General features: G+C 39.9%; 1 protein-coding gene across 1 annotated transcript in view; it reads left to right on the top strand.

Moving 5' to 3' along the window:
• The window catches only part of GCNT1 (glucosaminyl (N-acetyl) transferase 1), a 30845-nt gene extending 9204 nt beyond the window's left edge, over window positions 1-21641 (top strand). The window contains exons 3-5 of the mRNA XM_054583008.1: window positions 15227-15350; window positions 18455-18605; window positions 19957-21641. Of these exons, the coding sequence (XP_054438983.1) occupies window positions 20089-21375 (1287 nt within the window). The 5' untranslated portion in view covers window positions 15227-15350; window positions 18455-18605; window positions 19957-20088 and the 3' untranslated portion in view covers window positions 21376-21641. The remainder of the gene's footprint in view (window positions 1-15226; window positions 15351-18454; window positions 18606-19956) is intronic.
• The last annotated feature ends 218 nt before the right edge of the window (window positions 21642-21859 follow it).

The raw sequence follows: 21859 nt of genomic DNA, 5'->3' as shown, positions 1-21859 counted from the left end.
ACACACCAACAACCAAATCATAGGGGTGCCAGAAGGCAAAGAGGAAGAGCAAGAAATTGAAAACTTATTTTTAAAAATAATGAGAGAAAACTTCACTAATTTGATGAAGGAAATAGACACACAAGTTCAGGAAGCACAGAGAGTCCCCAAAAAGTTGGACCCAAAAAGGACAGCGCCAAGACACATCAAAATTAAAATGCCAAAGGTTAAAGATAAAGAGAGAATCTTAAAATCAGCAAGAGAAAAGCAGAGTCACCTATAACGGAGTTCCCACAAGACTGTCTACTGATTTCTCAAAAGAAACTTTGCAGGCAAGAAAGGACTGGCAAAAAATATTCAACGTGATGAAAAGCAAGGACCTACAACTTCGGTTAATCTATCCAGCAAAGCTATCATTAAGAATGGAAGGACAGATCAAATGCTTCCCAGATAAGGTAAAGCTAAAGGAGTTCATCATCACCAAGTCATTATTATGTGAAATGTTAAAAGGACTTATTTAAGAAAAAGAAGACCAAAACTATGAACATTAAAAGGGCAACAAATTAACAACTGAATCTAAAAAACCAAACTAAGCAAACAAGCAGAACAGGAACAGAATCAACAGATAAGGAGATCATTTCGAGGATTACCAGCTGGATGGGGGAAAAGGTTCAGGGATTAAGAAGCATAATTGGTAGGTACAAAATAGACAGGGGGATGTTAAGAACAGTATAGGAAATGGAGAAGCCCAAGAACTTACATGCACGACCCATGGACATGAACTAAGGGGAGACTGCTGGAGGGAAGAGGGGTACCAGGTGGGGGGGGGCAAAGAAGGGGAAATTGGGACAACTGTAATAGCATAATCAATAAAATATATTTTTTTAAAAAAGAAATAAGTGATATGTTCAGGTTTCAGAGAAGGTGAAAGTGAAAGATTCCAGAGTTCAAGTGAGGGCATTGGTCTTTGATGAAAAGAGAAAGAGAAAGGATAGGTAAAGATGTGTTAGATTTGGGGACTGGAATTTCGAGGACTTCTCATTTCTCTGAAGGAGAAAACACAAACATCTGCTGAGTCTGGTGTGTTTGCGTGTGAAGTCAGGTATTTTGCCAACCAATATTTATCGAACATTTTCTAGTGCCCAACGTTCCAGTAAGCATATTGGAAAGTATTACAAATGGTGTTCATTGCAACTAGGGTTAGCCATTATGATATATTTGATCTTTGTTCCTGGTTCCTGACACAGAACTTCTAAAACCCTTGGAATTTCCTGAGTGATAGGAGTGACAGGAACATCTCTTGTTATTCATAAAGGAGCCCCTTTCCACATCTGAGTTTATGCTAATGAGGTGACTTAGGTGTGGGGTCCCCAAGGGAGCCCCAGGATGGGGTTGGTCATCAGATAAGAGGGTTGGGACTGTTGGCCCCACACACCAACCTCTGGAAAGGGGAGGGGATACCTAGAAGCTGGGTCATGAAAACTCTCGAACAGTCACACTTGCAGAGCTTCTTGCTGGGTCTACGACACCTCAAGGGCTGAGAGCGGGGTGTGCAATGAGAGGGCACGGGAGCCCTGTGCCCTTTCCCCGTACTGCGCCCTGTGTAGCCGTTCCATTTGGCTGTTCCTGAATCTTATCCTTTCTAATACACTGGTATTAGTGGTCACGTGTTTTCAGGAGTCCTATCAAATTTTTCTGACCGTAAGGGTTGATAATGGGCACCCCATTTTCTGTTGACATCCGAAGGGGAGTGTCCTGAATGTGACTGATTCCTTAGTCTGTGGGGTCCGCACTAACTCTTGGGGAGCGAGTGACAGAAGTGAATTGGACGGTTGGATACCCATTTGGTGTCAGAAGTGTCATGAAAACAGCTCAGCCCTGTACACCCGAAATAGCCTCTCACCATCTTTTCTGCAGTCGTTTCCTACCTCTGACCTTGCCCTTGAAGACTAAAGGCAGTAATGCTCAGCTGAGAGCTTACTCCTCTGACGTGCATCAAAGCCCCTAGAAGGGGAGGCTTCTAGAGGGGAGGGGCATTTTCAAACTGCCCCCTCACCACACAGCCTCGTGAGTCCAGGTTCTCAACGTTGGCTATACATTAGGAGCTTTTAAAGTTCCTGCCATTCAGGTCAAGGTTCAGACCCATTCTACCATGTCTCTGGTAGGGGAACTCAGGTATTGGCACTTCTTGAAGGCTTCTTGGTAGTTTCAATATAGAGCCAAGGTTAGAACCACTCACCCGGGGCAGGTGGAGGGGGGTGGCCCTGAGACCTGTTAAAGCCATTCTGTCCTGTGGAGCCCTGGCTTGTTGCGTGGCGTTTACTGTGTTTGCCAACTGTGTATGAAAATAAGATTGAGATCATTGTGAATCAGATACATTGGAGTCCAAAGCAGGATGTGAATGAAAATCTTTTGGAAGGTTGGAAGAAAGTACAAGATCTTCTATTTGTAATTTTATAAGCATTTAAGAATGAAATTAATAAATAAAGGCCATTGGTACCTCCTCAGTCCTCTGTCCTGTAATGTGAGTGTGATTTCCTGAGGTGCAGAAGGAGGTGGAAATTCCTGGCCCAGGTGGGACCCCCTCACCTTGTTGTTAAACATATTGCGAAGTCTTACCATTTAAAAAGTACCAGATGTTATTGAATTATTTTAATTTTATAAACAGAAAGGCTTTAAATGAGAGCATCTCTCATCTGGCATATTTAGACTTGTTCCTAAGTGGGTTACAGGCACACTGAGACATTGATTCTTTCCCGCCCTCTCCATTCAGCCAGGCGAGCTGAAGTTCCACAGTCGCCTCTTGGGATGTAGGTCATGACATGAGAATCGATGCTGCAGGCGGTAGAAACTGCCCAGCCCTTTGTAATGCTCTAGGAGGAAGCCTGGCCATTTTATACACTGTCCAGAGCGTTGCTGCTTCTCTTGTGGGCAGCACCTATGAGCAGTTGAGTTTACAGGTGTCAGCTTTTTCTTTAATAAAAAGAGCTTTCCAAATTTGCTGCCTGTTTTTCAGTGTTTGCTCTGCCTATCAGTAGTCACAGATACTTTGGGGAAAGGAACACTCCCAGATAAATGTGCAGGTCTCACAATAAGGGAGAATGACTGCTTTTCAAAACAAATTTTTGTTACGGAAAGGCTATTGGAGAATGTTTTCATAGTAATGTGAGCATGTTGCCAAGAAATATGGTACATGGGTGATTTATCAAAACTCTTTTTTAAAAAAACCTTTAAAAACTTGGGAACAGAACTGTCTATTACAATGTTTCAAGTGAGGAGTATCAGTGAGTTTTGAATCCATTTGTTAATTTATAAAAAAGGTAACACTTACTGAGTAATTTGCAAGGACAAGGAACAGGTCATTGAAACTTACCATCTAAATTTACCATGACACTTCTTCCTATTTGGTAGATTGAAAACTAATTATCAAGATTTAGGTAGTAGGGAAGAGGCAGTTTTAGATTGAAGTTAGGAGGAGAGCCAGATCTCAAATTTTCATAGCTGTAATGTATCTATTGAAGGTACTTTGACTCAAAAGTTTTAATGATAAGTTTGCAAAATTTTTAGTGCAAACAATGAGCTTAGAGGAAGTACCCTCAATATACGTGTATTTCTTTAAATATTTTATGTACTATTGTAAATTTGTACTACTATAAGTTATGTACATTACAAAGCAAAAAGATGGAGGAAAGAGGACATGAACTTGCTAGTTTAATCACTTACGGTACAGAACTTCTTGCTCTCTACAAATAGTTAATATTTATAATAAGAGCAGTATATTATATATGCTTCATTATTTTCAAAAACTCTTCACAGTTACTTTGAGCCTGCTTCCAAGCTCAGTGTATTCCAGCATTTTGTTTCAATTAGACAAACAGTAGAGCACCCTTCTTTCTACCCATAATATGCTCTTGTTCTTCATTTAGTTGAAAATAAAATTGCTACTAGAGTAAAAATAAGTGTTCAAACTCCGAAAAGTAATGAATACAGTGCTTGTGTGTGGTATCTTTTGAATGTGTATGTTAAACTTCCTTTAAATAAGTCTCTTTTAAAAAGGAAGTTCCAGAAAATCATATGGTCAGTCCATGAACCGGCACAAGCCAGTTTGGGCCTTGTGGGAAACAGGTTGGGAAGGGCCACCGTCTCCTGGGCAAGTAAGTCTCAGGTCAACTCTGCCTGGGAGCTCTGGCTGTATCTCGCACCCAAGGTTCATGGGAGGCGCCCTGTCATCATTCTAGCAGCAGGAGTCAGCTGACCATTGGGCTGGAATCAGATAAACATGAATTTTCTAGAATCAGCAGCTGTACCCAGGTGTGCACCTAGGACACCAGCCCAGGCTATTGGACTTGACAGACTTGTTTGTTCTTTTGATGTACATTCAGGACTGCCTCTAGAATGTCCCTAACCCATCCACGTAGATGGAGCGCCTGATCTCTTCTCCTTTCACTCTGTTCTCACATCTTATGCTAATCAAAGTCATTACAATCACCTAGGAAGTTCCAGTTATAACGCTCCTGGTAGTTAAACAAAACCTCTGGTTTGCAGTGCAAGTGCCTGAGGCACCTGTACCGTAGCAGCTCCATCTGGGGTGTGGCTGCCCCAGGAATGTGATCCGGTTCGAAGCTCTTAGCCTCCCAGCCCCGAGTGTATAGATGAGACCTAAACACACAGCTTACTGGTATGCGGAAGTACTTTAAAAGCACCTTATAGACAACTTCATAGTGCTGTTTTGATCACCTTTAATCAAAAAACTTTTGAATTCCCTGAAAGTAGGAGGCATTTGTTATTAAAAATACAGGATTTGAAAAAACATGTACAGAATGAAGTGCCTTCAAAGTAAACACTTGTTTGGGATCCACAGACATTTCTGACCATTTTGATGATTGTCTTCTGTGTCAAATTGGACCCTTTAGGGAAGGGACCATTGTTTGATGGTGGATGTGATTTTTGGAACACAGCAAAAGTCAGCTTTACAAGGTAGATTGATCATGCTCAGTAATACCATTTTTTTTTTTTTTTGGAAGGAGTTAAAAATAAAGAGTAAATATTTATTTAAAAAAATACGTTAGATTTTATATTTGACCCATACAGGTATTTATTTTTTCTTTTCCTCTTTTTTTTTCTTTTTGGTTATGAAATTTGACCTGTATTAAAAGAGTGAGTGGGAAAAAGGGAAGCAATATTTGATGGACATCGACCGCAAAGGAATGTCAGATTTCTTGCGGGGGGGTTCTTTGGGCAGCCTTCCCAACACCCCTCTCCCACCACTCCGCCGCCTCGGAAAACAAATAAGAACGAAGTTGAGGCAATGCAGTAATACCCTGTGAAAGGACGCATCTTGACTGGGCGAAGTTTGAGGCTCTGGTTAGCATCAGCCTTTCACTCATTGTTGACCTTTAGAATAGTCATTTGCACCCACCCTGGCTTCCATCTTCCTCATGAGTTACAGAGGAGAGAGGGTCTTGGAACTAGATGAAGTTTTCCCTTACGGTCTGGTAATAGTCTCCTCTCCCTAAAATATTTTCTTGATCAAGTCAGTTTCAGAAATGCTGAATACCATGTCCCTGTCTTTATTCACAGTGAGCATTATTGTCTTAAAGGCTAAGCAATAGGGACCCGTGAGTGCAGAATTCTGTTTTTCTTTATGACCACATTTCCCTTAATATTGGATCACAGAACCCACCCCACCCCTGTGACTTAGTAACTTCCCCCAGAACTGTTTCTAGCAGGACTAGATGTTCTCCCAAGTTCCTTTCTGCTCTACAATAGACACATTGTTCCAAAAATAATTTTTAATTATATTGACCAAACCTATATTTTCCCTCAGAAAGCTCAGCAAATAAGTATTGTGGGGATCCCTTGATACTTGGGAGAGGCATTATTTATAACTGTGTTTTTCCCCCAGAACGCAGGATTGTGTTTTGTATAATAGATGCTTGGTGTGGAATTAAATTTTGTGTATACAGATATTAGTAAACTGAAATACAGTTTCTCATTTTAGGGGTCTGAATAGTTACCTTTATACATAAAGGTTTGAGCACTGGCTGATGTTGTTTTGTGGACTGAGCACTGGACTGCAAACTGAAAGGTCTCTGGTTCAATTCCCAGTCAGGGCACACATGCCTGGGTTGTAGGCCAGGTCCCTATTTGGGGACCTACAAGAAGCAACCAATTGATGTTTCTCTCGCACATCAATGTTTCTCTCCCTTTCTCCTTTCCTTCCCCTCTCTCTAAAAATAAATAAAAATAAAATCTTTAAAAAAATTTGAACAAAGTCCAGACAAGAAAAAATATAAACAATAATAATGAATAAATTGCTCATGATCCTTTGGGTTCCTTATGTGTCAAATACAGTGTAAGCACATTACAGGTTGACTCACTTATTCTTTATCAAAACTAAGATATGTATGATCTCTATCCCAATTCAATCTCTTAAAATTAATTAATTAATTTTTTTAGCCAGTGAAGAAGCTGAAGCTTGGAGAGAGGCCCAAGTTTGTGGATAATGGTCCCAGTTTCTGAGCTGGGCTGTCTGGCCCCAGAACTGAAACCATTGCTAACAAACCTTCCTTCCTCTTACCTGTAATCATAATTAACAGAAAATACTGAGCTACTAGCAATAAAAAAAAACAAAGGATGAAACCTCAGTGATTTACAATTTTACTGTTGCAATATTGATGAAAATAATTATATGGTATATAAATATGTAGTACATAATTAAGATAATTATACTAACTGTAGAGAAAATGGTACTCAAACATTTGGAAGGCAGTCAAGAGCCTAGAAAATTTATATATTTTGACCCAAGAATCCCTCTCCTGGGAATCCCAAGGAAATCCTTTAAAGAGCCTGAAGCAAATAAAGCTATGAGTATATTCAAAATAGCTCGTTTATAACAATATATTTGGAAATACCCTTGGTATCTAACCATGAGGCACAAGCTAATTGTGGCATTAAAAAAAATGACGCTTTGATATCTGTTAAATGGAAAAAGCAAAATAGAAAACCAAATCCCTGCTGCTATTCAACCTGAGCACAAATTTAAGTCAGTAGTGTTCCTGGACTGGGGCTGTAAATGGCTTTTTGTTTGTTTGGAAATTACCTTTCATGCTTTGCAAACATATTTTGCTGGAGCTTATTTTGGAGCATTGGGACCATTTTATCTCAATTTGCAATTAAAAAGAATTCCTGAAGTGAAAACTAAAAATTCAAACAGTATGAAGATGCTTGAATAAATACCTGCCTTCCCCCACCCTCCAAATAAAAAGATGATCACTAAATAGTTTAGGATGTGTGTTCTTCAAATTTTTCCACTGCACATTTACAATTTATTTGGAGGCTTGTTTTATTTTATTCTGTACAGACTAAAATGCAACTCATCTCTGAATGCTGTTTCATCTCCAGAACATTTTTTCATGTCATGACACGTAATTCTTCATTCTTGGCTTTGGCAATTAATTTAAATTCAACAAGTATGCCTAAATGTAATTTAGGTAAAATGAAAATATTAAAGTTTGCTACTCAAGTGAAGCTTCTTAAAGGTAACATTTAGAGCTCAGAACACAAATGGGTCTTTGAGGGTTAAAGAAGTTGCTGTGATGTATCTTAGGGCTGAATCCTTCAGGAGGGGAGTTTGTCGAATTTATACCCTCAGGGAGATTTGGGAGATTTTGAGGCTCCTTGAAAGGTTAGGGGATGGAGTGAGGTATAATTCACAGGTGGTAATAGCTGGATCCAGTGTTGTTCTTGGCTAGGAAGTGAGACTGCCCTGTCCCCTCTGTCTCCTGGGGAGTCAGCTCTGTCTTGAACCCCACCCCACTTCTTTCTTGCTGGTAAACTGGAAGGAATGACCACTTTCAAAGCAGCTAAAGCCTCAGTTTCCTTACTGCTAACTGGGAATAAAAATAGCTACTCACAGAGTTGTGCAAATTGAAGAGAAAATGTATGTAAAATGCTTGGCAAAGTATGTGAAAATATTTGTAAAATGCTTGGCAAAGTATGTGCTAACTACCAATATTAACAATTTCCTGACCTGGCTGGTGTGGCTCAGTGGATTGAGTGCTGGCCTGAGAACCAAAGGGTCTGTGGTTCGATTCCCAATGCAGGACACATGTCCGGGTTGCAGGCCAGGTCCCCGGTAGGGGGCACGCAAGATGCAACCACACATTGATGTTTCTCTCTTTCTCCCTCCCTTTCCCTCTCTAAAAATAAATAAAATCTTTAAAAAAAAAAAAACAACAATTTCCTTAATTCTGAGATAACTTTGATTATGAAAGCACCATCAATTTAATATCAACTTTTAAGGAAATTTTTTTAAAAAGCACACCATTGTAGTAATGAACGCATTATATGAGTGCATCAACTGCCTATCAATTTAAACAATGTCAATGTAAGGAAAAGTTAAGTTCTCAGATGTGAGGGAAGAAGAAATGTTCTTCAACCTTTCTGGGTTCTTCCTGCTGGTTTAACAATCAAAAGACAGATTAAAAAGAAAAAACGAACACATTTAATTATATATGTACATATGGGAAACACATACACACACACACATGGGCACACACGCATGCGCACACACACAAGAGCTAGAGACCTCACATACATAAGAGATTCAGAGACAGAAAGGGGAAATGAGGTGTTTATATGGTATTGTGAGCTAGGGATGAGGTAGGGCACTTTAGAGCTTTAGAAAGGAGGAAGAAGAACAGATGCCCACTAATTAGGTATTTTGTCTGGCCCTATAGATAAGTCATAAAATATAATCTTGTGATAATGCATATTACAGGCAAGTCCCCTAATTTAAATTCTTTAAGGGAGAGATAAAGGTTTCTCAGGAGTCTGTGACGTCTCCATTTGCCTTCAGCTCAAAATAATTCACATGCCAAAGTGGCACATCTTGGGGAGGCCTGCCCCAAACCCCTCACAGACTTGTGGAAATACAGTCTGATTAGTATTTTGTCCTGTAGCAAGACTCCCCCATCATCCTCCACTCTCCTGACACTTAGCTTCCCCGGTCCCTGTCCATCACCCCTTTGCTGAGCAATAGCAGTGCTTTGTCACTCAGCAGTTGGGGACTAACTGAATTCAACCCCTCTTGTGCACAGGCACGGAGACGGAAGTGCAGAAAGGCTAGGAAAGGTAAGGTCAATCATGAAGACAGGATGAGAGCCACTCAGTAGGAGGCCAGTCATTTTGGGTTTCTGTACCGATATCTTCGAAGACCCAACGTAGAATGCTCTGACTTCATGGCACTGCCCCTGGCACACTATAATTGGGAGCATTTAAGTCTTGTACTTTAGTGTCCTCATCTGGGAAAGCCTATGAGCTGGAGGGCGCATTTAACAAAAAGCATTCAAGATACTTCTCTATATGTTGGGGGAACAAGGGAGTGGATTTTGAAATACTTGGACTTCCCATTGAATAAGCCTGTGCTGGGCCCAGGAAGCAGTGTGAGTAGATGGGGGAGGGTAAGAAGCCTAAGACTAGACCCCCATCACTAGGAGTTCCCCAACCACATGCATGGATTTGTTCACAGAGATGGTTATGTGGAATTAAGTGCTGAAAAGGGAGGTGATGGCGATAACTCCTGCTCATTGAGCAACTATTTTGTGCCAGTCACTGTGCTAGTGCTTTATAGGTTTTTTAAATCACTACCCATGCAGTGAGGAGGGTATACTATTGCTAAAGGATTGTTCTTGGCCTGTGGCCTTGCCATCCATGTAATCTCTAGGCCCCAATGTCTTTAAGATTGGACGAAATGAATTTTAATATACCTTTCATATGTAAAATTCTATTTCCATAAAACTATGGTGCTCTATTCTGTATTATAAACTTCCTAGTATTAGATTAAAATTTTATAAAAAAGAAAGAAAAAAATTTACTACTCTTCCGTCTGGAATTTTGACGTGAGCAGTGAGATCTTTATGATCATTTTTGGCATGCAATGGTAATGGGATTCCTTAAAAAAAATTGTTTTTGTGTGTGTATAAATAGATACATTTCCATTTGAGTTTATCAAGGTCAGCCTCTGCAAATGAGCTCTACAGCCTTCAGAGGACTTACTACAAGACTTTAAGAGGACTTTCTTAAAAAAGGAAGAAACTTTCTAATCTTTGAGAAACCAGACAGATGATCATTGTTTAGCTAAAAATGTTTATGGCACCAAACTCGAAAAGGCCCTTATCCCCCTTTTTTCTTTGTTTCCAGACAACCTGGGATCTTACTTGTATGTGTGTGTGTGTGTGTGTGTGTGTGTGTATACATAGACATATATATGTTAATGTCTGTCTTAAATAATTTTAAAAGCTTCTTCTAAGCAATACTGTTTGTCTGACTGTGCCCACCAACTCTGAAGGTATCTAGCAAAGTCATAGCTAGCTACATCTTTCTCAAGTCATAACGAGAATAAAAAAAAAATAGCCCTTGAGGGTAAAACTGTGTCTCTGATGAAGTCAGAGAAAAGTCAGTGATACTAAGAATATATACGATGTTGTGCAACTATCACCCCTCTCCATTTCCAGAACCTTTTATCATCCTAAACAAAAATCCTTGTACTCATTAAACAATAACTTCTCTTCCCCCAGCCCCCAGTAATCTCTATTACACATTCTATTCCTATGAATTTGATTACTCTAGTTACCTCATCTAAGTAGAATTATATAGTATTTGTGTTTTTGTGACTGGCTTATTTCACTTGTCGTAATGCCTTCAGTTATCCATGTTGTAGCATGTATCAGCATTTTTTTCCTTTCTAAAGCTAAACAAGAGTCCATTGTATGTGTATCCATGCTTATTCTGATATTTCAGTACAATGATGGCATTCTTTAACTTTCAGGAGAGTGCATAAAAGTTGTATGGGTAAATCCATATATATATTTCTAGCACTAAATTTTATGTTAAAGAGAAGTTGCAATAAGGATGTTAAGAAAGCATTAGTACTAATGGGATGAGTGTGACTTCTTTTTTTGCTGTGGAAAGCACAAATATTAAGTTTTAAGGACATATAATCATAGAATCCCACTGAATTGACCTGCTCTAACCCCACATTTCCTCATTTCCATCTTTGCCTGAATACTGAGCTGGAGCCAGTGTCTTCTTCCAGCCCTGCTTCTTCAGCCAGAGGCCCCACTCTGATTGCCTAGGGACACAGATGACAGGCAAAGGAGGTGGCTCTGGGAAGGAAGGGACCTCTGCAAGTTCATTCTGATGCATGGTGTCTGCTGCTGCTGGTGCCTCCATCCCATTTCTCCCTTTCCTTTTTTGATTCCATTCATGTATTATCTCTAGGTTTTGGGGGAAATGAGTGATTCAGATTAGTTATTGGGTCTTCCTGCACCCTTTCAAGTGATCATTGGGTATTTAAAGAAAGAGCATTGGATGTTATTCTCAAATATTTAAAGTGTGTGTGTGTGTGGAGTGGACAAGGAAAAGGCATTCAGAGGATAAGCAACAAATCCAGTGTAGTTTGCATGGCCTTTGTGTACTTACTGTTTACCTTACATTTGCAACGGGGATTTCCAGAAGAGTGTTTTGGTTCTTTTTGGGGATGATCTGAGCATTTTCATTGCTATAAGCGAAATGCATTTTAAGAATGAGGAGCCATCCCAGGGGAAAGCAGAGTTGGCCCTGGAGCCAGGCCTCCACTGCTGTTGCCTCTGCACAGAACGTCTCGGCTGACCCCTTTGTTATAGGTGAGCATTTTAACCACTTCGGGGCGTGCGTGTGGTCCATGCTTGCCACCACTCTGCTGATATCTTTCCTGGAATCCTGTCCTTGTTTCCACAGTGCTTTAGAAATCTGTTCACTGTTGTGGTTCACCACGTTGAGAAACAGACTTAGTACTGTAATACAACAGGAAAGGAGGTCATTAGGATTATGGAACATGAGTGGCAAATACTATTTGTAATTACCTCTTACTCACTCATTGTATTCTTTTTCAAATTGCATTTGTAATACAACCAGTTTGCTTATTTGCTTGGCTCCCTGAGAGTTTTCTTCAACTTTACTTTCTAATGCTTTCATTGAATTTTTCAATTTTTGCTATCATGCCATTATTTTTTTTAAATTTTTATTTATTTTTAGAGGGACAAAAAGGGAGGGAGAAAGAGAGGGAGAGGAACATCAATGTATGAGAGAAACATCAATCAGTTGCCTCCTGCACACCCCCAACTGGGGACTTGGCCCCATAACCCAGTCATGTGCCCTGACAGGGAATGGAACCAATGACTTTGGTTTGTGGGGCAATGCCCAACCCACTGAGCCACACCAGTTAGGGCATGTCACTAATTTTAGAGCTCTTTTTTATTTGCTGAGTGTCCCGTTTTATGTAGTTTCCTGTTTGTTCTACTCATAGCTATGGGGAAAACCATCCCAAACATAGTGATATAAAACCTTTCATTTAATTTTTTCCTCACACATTCTGTGGTTTAGGAATTCAGATAATACTTGAATAACTAGGGGCTGTAGTCGCCTGACGCCTTCTTCACTCACATGTCTGGCACTGGCTGGGATGGATTGAAGACTGCGTTCACTGGGGCTGTCGCTGTGGGTACGCAGGCATGGCTTCTGCACGCGGTTTCTTACAACATGGAAGTTGGTTCTTAAAGCAAGCTTCTGCAGAGCCGATAGTACAAGGCAACTAAGAAGAAGCAACATGGTTTTACATGATCTACCTTTGGTAGCCACGTAGTATCACTCTTGTCAAACTGTACTGCTCACTATAATCGTAAGGTTGTCCAAATTCAAGAGGAAGGGAATTCTGACTATTTCTTGATTGGGGAGTAGCGAGGTTACACTGTAGAAGAACATAAAGGATGGGAGTATTGATTTTTGTTTTCAGACAATATAATCTGCCTCACTTATTGACTGAATGCATTATCTTTTCTTATCTCTCTAAGGATATGATTAGTTTTCTTTTTCCCCATGCACAATCTGTTTCCTTTCTTTATCTGTCAGAATTTCTAATGTAAGCAACATATTTAAGTCTTGACCTGGTTGAATTCCATGGTAAATAAACTCCAGCCTTGGCTAAGTTCCGGGGGGCTGAGAGCTGGAAAGAGGGAATGAGATCTGGATAGTCATTGTCCCTGGGTTCGCTGAGTTCCGCTGTCTCCTGCTGGGCACCCTGCTCTCCGTCATGCCTGCTGTGCCCCAGCCTGGAGAATCTCTGCAGTAACTAGTTTGGGGTCTCTGTCAGTTTTTGTGATGGTCACCCAATTGCTTTGAAAACAGCTGCCAAACAGTATTCCTTTTTGCTTTCCTTTTCTTTCCCTTTTTTTTTACTATTCTTACATTTCTCCTTCTTCCTGCACCACGCCCGCCCCCCCCCCCGCCCCCCGCCCCGGCTTCTTCTTCTTTTTTATAATGATCTCCACTGGTATCTGTGCCACCATCTTCCTGAACCTTTTGAAGATCCTATAGTATAAATAGAGCTGGTCCTTTCTTTCCTTACTGTCAGCCTGGGATTCTCAGGTCTGCTTTTCAGATTTTACTTGCTGCCTCCTCTCCCGGTCTTTCTGAGGTCATTTTGTCTGTCCTCCCACTCCAGTAAGTACTGAACTGCACCCTTATCCTGACAGGCTGGAGTTGTCCGCTTTGTGCTGGAGCACTTCTCGTGACCGTATTGTTACCTCAGGTGCGTTTGTTACTTTTCTTCTCGTCCCCTTCCCGGACCAGCTTTCCTATTGCTGGCATTACTAAAAGAGCAGTTTCCTTACAGTGTTTATAGAACATTGTATTTTTGTGCTTCTTGGTTTTAATTTCAAAAAGCCATGTGTTAAGAACCCTTGCCTTTAGGTACTGGTTTTCTTCTTTCCTTTATATAGTGGACTTATTTTCTTTTCAGGCTGTTTTTTCCTACTTAAAAAATATCCATGGTGGGATTTTGTGAAGTCTTCTCTTTCAGGAGAGGCACCTGTGTTCTAGTGAGGGACCTTCTCCAGGACACTGGCTAAGACAGCCACCAAGTCCTGAGGTAGGCTGTTGGGCAAGAAAGGCCTGGGGTGTGTTTGGTGTTTGCATTTTTCTTACTCTTTAGAATTCATAAGCTTTTGTTATTTAGAGTGGTTCTTATTCTTCAGTCTTTGGCCTCGCTGACTCTTCCCACCCCAGGTTCTTAAAGGGATCTGCGTCCTTGTATGAAATCTGAAAGTGAAGGACATTGAGCCCAGCAGCATTAAGCTCTGCACATTTTGTTATTCATTTTTTAATATTTTAAATATTGAATTATTTTAAATATTCTTTGCTGAATGAAATTCCATTAAAATAATACAGCATGTGCACATTTTGCCTCCCTTTTCCTCATAGAAATCCCTTTCTCTGTGAAATCTTATTTTCCCTTCAGCTTTCTCCTAACTCTTAGCTGACTTTTAGTTAGGAGAATGTTCCATGTCTCGAAGTTAGGCTAATTAATTAAGATTTCTTTTAATGACTTATCCACCGCACTGATAAATATACAAAGTTGAAAGCATTATTAATAAGATAGACTAGTTATTTCACACACCTACTTTGTAAACACCCAGTTCAAACATAAGACTAGTGATTTTATATTTTAAAAAAACATTTCAAAGCATGATGGAGGTTGAGAATATAGATAAGAATGGTAAAGACCTATGGCTTTTTTGAAGTGAGACAAATTTTTGATTAGGAACTTTGTATATTCTGTATAAATTTGGGAGTAACTTCTTAGGTACTCACATTTTCTTCAACGTTGTAGAAATTTAATTAGACATAATTAATCTATTACAGTGGAGGAGCTGGGCAAAGTAAAAGTAGTTGTTTGAACTCTTCATTTGCCCTGATCTAGCAGCTCTCATTTCTCTCTCTTTTAAATTGTTTATGTATTTTACTTTGAGAGTATATTTATTAAAGGTGACAACCGTGAAACATGGAAGGGCCTAGGATAGAAGAAGCAACAGAAAAGGGGGCCTTGGGGACAGCTTCAGAGGGTGAACCCCCCTCGTCACTGCTGCCCAGGCCCCGCTGGTGGCAAATCTCACAGGGTCCCTAGCAGTTTAGAAGGTGCACTCCTGGCAGGGGAAGGAGAGAGGGGAGAGAAAGGGGAGGGCGTACTCCTGGCGGGCAGAGTGCCTCATCTCTCTTAAAATTCCCCAAGTGCTCCTTTTCAAATCCCATTTCTTGATTGATCACTTTAAAAATAAAAAGCCAGGGGCCTGAGTCTACTTTTTAAGAAGCTCAGTCACATTCATGGGAAATTTATTTAGTGCACACTTCTTTTCTCATTTCCACTCAGGTAAATGAGATGGCTGTGCTGGTTGGGCTGACGTAGGCCTCCTATTTCTGAACCCCACTTCCCTCAAATTGGAGGACGTGTAATCACAAGAACCCATCCCCCAAGGTGGGGAGTAGAAACATGAGTAAGTGACCTCTACTCAACCACCTCCCCCACCATCCTACACATATGAAGTCTGACTTACTATAGAAAATTGCAGCCCTCCAACATGCAGGGTATTTGTGAAACTTCATTGCAAAATTTTGATGAAAATTAATGTGGACATGCCTAAATTGTCATATCGCTTTCAATAAAACAATCCAGCTGATAAGTATAAATATAGCCTTAATTTTTGTAGAAGATAGAAACCACTGACCAGCACAAGTTCTCAAAAAGGATTCTTGCACAGGACTCTGGAGAGTCTCCCACCCCCACTCCACCGGGAGGGTCCGTGAAATATCACAGGAGGAACGCTGGACTGATAATCAGGAATGAGGTTCTGGCCTCAGTTTTTTAAGCTTCAGTGTCCTCATCTGTCACAGGCTACTACAGATACCTGTTGTGACCTTGCACATTATTTTTCCTTCCGGTTCTTCCTATCTGCTTCTGCTTTTTGGCTGAGACACTGCACTACCTAAAGACACAACTTATACCTTGAAGGTGCCTGGTGTGTTTCTAATCCTATTTCCAGACAGAGGAAGGACAGGAATGCAATGACGGTAGACAGGCAGTTTAAGAGGCGAGAAGCCTAGCTCTTCCAGCCCCGCCCAGGCATCAGCGCCTGTGGAGGAAGGGGCCTTTCCTGGAGCTGAGGGCTGTCAATCAGGCCTGCTGCCTGTGTTTCAACAATTTAACTATGAAGTATCTAGACGTGAATTTCTTTGAATTTATCATCCTTGTAAGCCATTGGGCTTTTCGAATGTGTGATTAATTTTTTTTATTTTAATTGTTTTTTTAGAGAAGCTTTAAGTTTACAGAAAAATTGCACAGAAATTACAGGGTTCCCATATATCCCATTGCACATTTGATGAAACAATATTGATACATTATCATTAATTAATTATAGTTAAGAGGGGTCACTCTTTATGTCGTACAGCTCTGTGGATGTTGACAAATATAAAACATCATGTAGCTACCATTATAGCATCATATAGAATAGCTTCTGTCCTAAAAACCCCGTTTTCTACCTGTTCATTTGTTCTTCCTTTCCCCAAACCTCTGGCATACATTGATCTTTTTCTTATCTCTGCAGTTTTTCCTTTTCCAGAATATCATATAGTTGGAATCATAGTATGTAGCTTTTTCAGATTAAGTTTACTCCGTGTCAAAAAGACTTGGTTTGGTAGTCCATTTCTTTTTATCATTGAATAATATTCCAGGCTATGAATATTCCACATATTCCACATGAATATGTGGAATATACCACATGAATATACCACGGTTTGTTTTTCCATTCACATATTGAAGGGCATCTTGATTTCTCCCAATTTTTTGCAATTATGAATAAGCTTTCATAAACATTCATATGCAGGTTTTTGTGTGGACATATGTTTTCAATTTGGGTAAACACCTAGGAGTGTGATTGCTAGGTTGAATGGTTAGCATATGTTTAGCTTTGTAAGAAACCGCCAAACTGCCTGCCAAAGTGATAATACCATTTTCCATACCTGGAGATTATTGAAACTTTGGATGTGCAGGTTAATTTTTTTAAATTAAAGTTGAAAAGTTTTCAGCCTTTAAAACTTAAATACTTTTTTCAGCCCTTAAGTACTTTTCTACCCCACCCTGCTCATGCCTGAGCTCTCTCCACCTTCCATCTCTCCCCAACTCCTGCCTCCCCCAACCCTCTCTGCTACTCCCATTATGCATTTATTGATATGCTTAACCCTGTGGAAGTTGCAGCTGATCTGAGAGATATAAACAAACCCTTCTCTTAAATATTGTTTCATAGATCAGGTGCATAAGTTCAAGGTCATGACTAGTTTGAATGTTGTGGCATAACCCATGCCCTTGATATATGTAACAACATTTAAGAAAAGAGTTTGTTTGTTTCTCTCAGATGAGCAGCGACTTTCGCCTGGTTAATGGTATCTCACAGGTCTTTGAGGCTTTGTTCATTTTTCTGAATTCTTTTTCCTTTTCTTCTCACTGAATACTTTGACTTGACCCGTCATCAGTTCCACTGATGTTTTTCTTTTGTTAGTTCAAACTCACTGTTGAGCCCCTCTAGTCACTTTTTCGCTTCAGTTATTGTACTTTCCATTCCAGGTTCCTATTGTTCTTTTTCATAATTTCTATCTCTTTATTGAAATTCGCATTTGGCTTAATATTATTTTCATACTTTCTTTTAGTTTTTTAGTTCTTTGAACGTATTTATAATAGTGACAGTCTTTCGTCTGTCCAGGGCCTGGGCTTCCTCAGGGACAGTTTTTATTGACTGCTTTTTTTCCCTGTGTATGGGCCAGAGTTTCGTATTTCTTTTTGTGCCTTGTAATTTTGTTGTTGTTGTTGTTGGAAGTAGACATTTTATAACATGTCCACCCTGAAAATCATACCTCTACCCCTGCTCTACCCAGGGCTTAGTGTTGTTGCTATCTGTTTGCTTATTGACTTTCCTGAATTCATTTTCTAAGCTTTATATTCTTTGCTGTGTGAGGGCACTTAAGTCTTGTTCCATTAATGACTGGATAGATTTCTTCAAATTTCTTGAACCAATAAGGAGCAAAAATTTCTTAAAGGCATAATTTTCTTTAGGAATATGATGTTTTAATGGTTGAGATGGTTACGTATTTTACCAAAATTTCCCAGTGTTGGCTTTCTGGGGTGGTGGACAAGAAAGCGGGAAGAAGATGAGATAAGCTGCTAGGTCAATTGCAGGATTGTGTTTAGTGAGCCACTGAGCACTGGACATCTTCGCAGGGAAGTTAGGATAAACTAGACTTTCCATTCATACTGGACCATTAAACTAGTCCTTGGCACACACTGTGGGACATGCTACTAAAGTTTTCTTTGAAAAAGGTTGAATTGAATTGCAGGGTGTCTTCAAACATTTAACAATCCATAAACATAGCATTAGAAAAATAAGTAAGACCGCAGAAAAGGCAATGTTAAATGAGAGAAATTAATCAGCCACAATTTTGAGGAAAAAAGTGAATATGTAGGATTAGTTCATCAGCATGCTTTCTGAATGTGTGTATATATTTACATGTGCATTATATCTCTTCACACTTTTCCCTTTTCATTTCACAGATTTTTTTTAAAAGCCTCATGGGACATAACACTGTTGCCCGATGCCTGGTAAAATTAAGAAACCTGACTGCATGAGAGGCGCTCTGCAGGGCGCAGGATGGTACCTGGAATCAAGTAACTGAATGAGCCAGACTTTCCTTAACTTTAAATGGTAAGAAAAGGCACTTTTTATAACATTATACTAATAATTGTCAATTATGCACTTTTATTTGTATTATTAATAGTCACGATTTATTTCCTAATTAAATCTTTAAAAGTTCTAGTGCTAATTCTGGTGTTAAAAATAAATTTGAAATCTCTATAAATCTGGTATGGAGACAATTGATGGTATTTGGCTTTCTTTTTTACAACAGTTGCACTTGTAGAATGAATTGCCAGGTTAGAAAATTGACTTTTGAAAATAAAAACAATACCTAACTATTTGTAAACATTTTATGTAATAAAAGTGAGTTGGGTTCCTGGAATTTGAATAGAGATATAAATTCTATCATAAATTACAATTTATACACAACAGTTGTTTTTTCCCACAAGTATTAATTATTATAACCTGCTATAACCAATGCAGGAAATGCAAGGCTATGTGTTTCTTTTCTTCCTGTGATGTCTGGTATGGAACTGAACTATGTGAGGTCAACCCAAAAGAGTCCCAAATTTGGCCTAGTTTTAGCTGAGCCTTTCAGCTTCAGCTTGAGAATTCCATTGACTGGCTTTTCCGTCAAAGATTCTTAGAGCCATGGCTGGGTGGCACAGTTGGTTGGAGTGTCATCCCATACACTGAAAGGTCATAGATTCGATTCCTGGTCAGAGCACATACCTTGGTTGCAGGTTTGATCCTCAGCTGGGGCGTGTATGGTGGGCAACTGATCCATGTTTCTCTCTCACATTGATGTTTCTTTCTCTCCTTCTCCCTTCCTCTTTCTCTAAAATCTATAAATATATCCTCAGGTGAGGATTTTAAAAAATTAATAAATAAAGATTCTTGGAAGTTACGGCCATTTCTGAACGTCTCTGTAAGTGCACCCCCACTCTTAAATTGGTGAAGAGCCAAATAAATCTGATCTCTTCAAATACTTGGGACTGTTGATGTCAACTGATGGGCATTTGTGGATCTGTCAGGAAGAACCCAGATTAGTAATGATTTCCAGGTAAAGGGTGTTAATTAGAACTGGCACAGTATCAAAAACCCACCAACTATAGAGAGTTCACTAATCCTAGCCTAGGTCTTCACCTGTGTTTTTACACCTCAATATACCTGAGAGGTAAAAGGTTTATTGTGGGATATCTTAGCACATCCTTATACTTGAGTTTTGGTTTGTTTTTTTTTAAACAATTTGGCATTAATGCTAGAGACTGGGATTCTGTAACACTGCCCCTTTTCCTCTGATTGACTTACTTTTGTTTTTCTTTTAAAAATCTGACCTCATAGCAACGAGGACAGTTTTGAGCCTGAGAAGATGTCATGGAAACTGTATTTACAGATATCCTTTCTGTTTTTCTTTTAGTGCTCTTCTCCACTTAAAGATGCCTTTGCTCTTCTGCTAAATGCAAACCGACAACTCACAAGACAGAAGCAAAATCATTACTGCTGGAGAAAACTGCCCTTAAAAAAGGAAAGTCCCTGATTGTTGTTTGAAATGCTGAAGAAGTTGCTGAGGAGGAGACTTTTTTCTTATCCCACTAAATACTACTTCTTGTTCCTTGTTTTTTCTTTAGTTACTTTCTCTGTTTTAAGAATTTATCAAAAGCCCGAATTTGTAAGCATTGAACATTTGGATGTGGCCGGAGACAATCCTAGTAGTGACATTAATTGCAGCAAAGTTTTACAGGGTGATGTAGATGAAATTGAAAAGGTAAAGCTTGAGATTCTAACAGTGGAATTTAGAAAGCGCCCTCAGTGGACAAATGATGACTATATAAACATGACTAGAGATTGTACTTCCTTCATCAAGAGGCGCAAATATATTGTAGAACCTCTTAGTAAAGAAGAAGCAGAGTTTCCAATAGCGTATTCCATAGTGGTTCATCACAAAATTGAAATGCTTGACAGGCTCCTGAGGGCCATCTATATGCCTCAGAATTTCTACTGCATTCATGTGGACAGAAAATCGGAGGATTCCTTTCTGGCGGCAGTGACTGGTATTGCATCCTGTTTCAGTAATGTCTTTGTGGCCAGTCAGCTGGAGACTGTGGTGTATGCATCATGGAGTCGGGTTCAGGCCGACCTCAACTGTATGCAGGACCTCTACAGAATGAATGCAGATTGGAAGTACTTGATAAATCTCTGTGGTATGGATTTTCCTATTAAAACCAACCTGGAAATTGTCAGGAAACTCAAGTCATTAATGGGAGAAAACAACCTGGAAACAGAGAAAATGCCATCCCATAAAAAAGAAAGGTGGAAAAAACATTATGCAATCTTTGATGGAAAACTCACAAATACGGGGACTGACAAAATGCCCCCTCCTCTTGAAACACCTCTGTTTTCAGGCAGTGCCTATTTTGTGGTCAGTAGGAAGTATGTGGAGTATGTGCTAGAGAATGAAAAAATCCAGAAGTTTATGGAGTGGGCAAAAGACACATACAGCCCGGACGAGTATCTCTGGGCCACTATTCAGAGGATCCCTGAAGTTCCAGGCTCATTGTCCTTAAGCCACAAGTATGACATGTCTGACATGCAGGCAATTGCTAGGTTTGTCAAGTGGCAGTACTTTGAAGGTGACATTTCCAAGGGGGCCCCCTATCCACCCTGCAACGGTGTCCACGTGCGCTCCGTGTGTGTTTTCGGAGCAGGTGACTTGAACTGGATACTGCGCAACCACCACTTATTTGCCAATAAGTTTGACGTGGACATTGACTTCTTTGCCATCCAGTGTTTAGATGAACATCTAAGGCAGAAAGCCCTGGAGACGTTAAAACACTGACCGTTCATTGTAGGCAATTTTAGAAATAGTAAGAATGTTGCCTGAGATGTATCCTATCCGATTCTTCTGCCCTGTTAATAAACATCAGAAACTCTGTAGGGGGTGCTGATTGGAGCGGGGACTCCAGCTCTTCATATCAGAGAAGTTACATGGTCTCTGTGGAGCACAGTGGGTGGAAGGGTTAGAAGGCACTAAGTGCTGACTTAGAGTTAATGTGAGGGCAGGGCAGGTATGAAGCTTTGTGGGGAGAGGTGGCCCCAGAGGCTGAGGAAGAGGCCAAATGCAAAAACCAGCCTATGAAAGAGCTCAGGGACTTCATAAAATGATCAGATTAAACCTGTGCCAAAATTACTTAGCGAGCTTTAAATATGACAGTTTTCTTGATTTGAATACATTTATAGCAACAACCAATCATAAGGATATAATTTATATTGTAGGTTATATTGTTGAATTAGAAATTTGACTTTACCGTAAATGATTCTTG

This window comes from Pteronotus mesoamericanus, unplaced genomic scaffold (genome assembly GCF_021234165.1).
Source record: "Pteronotus mesoamericanus isolate MK-2021 breed Mesoamerican mustached bat unplaced genomic scaffold, CSHL_Meso_final contig_73, whole genome shotgun sequence".
In the NCBI taxonomy this organism is placed as follows: domain Eukaryota; kingdom Metazoa; phylum Chordata; class Mammalia; order Chiroptera; family Mormoopidae; genus Pteronotus; species Pteronotus mesoamericanus.
This window is presented reverse-complemented; position numbering and strand designations above follow the sequence as displayed.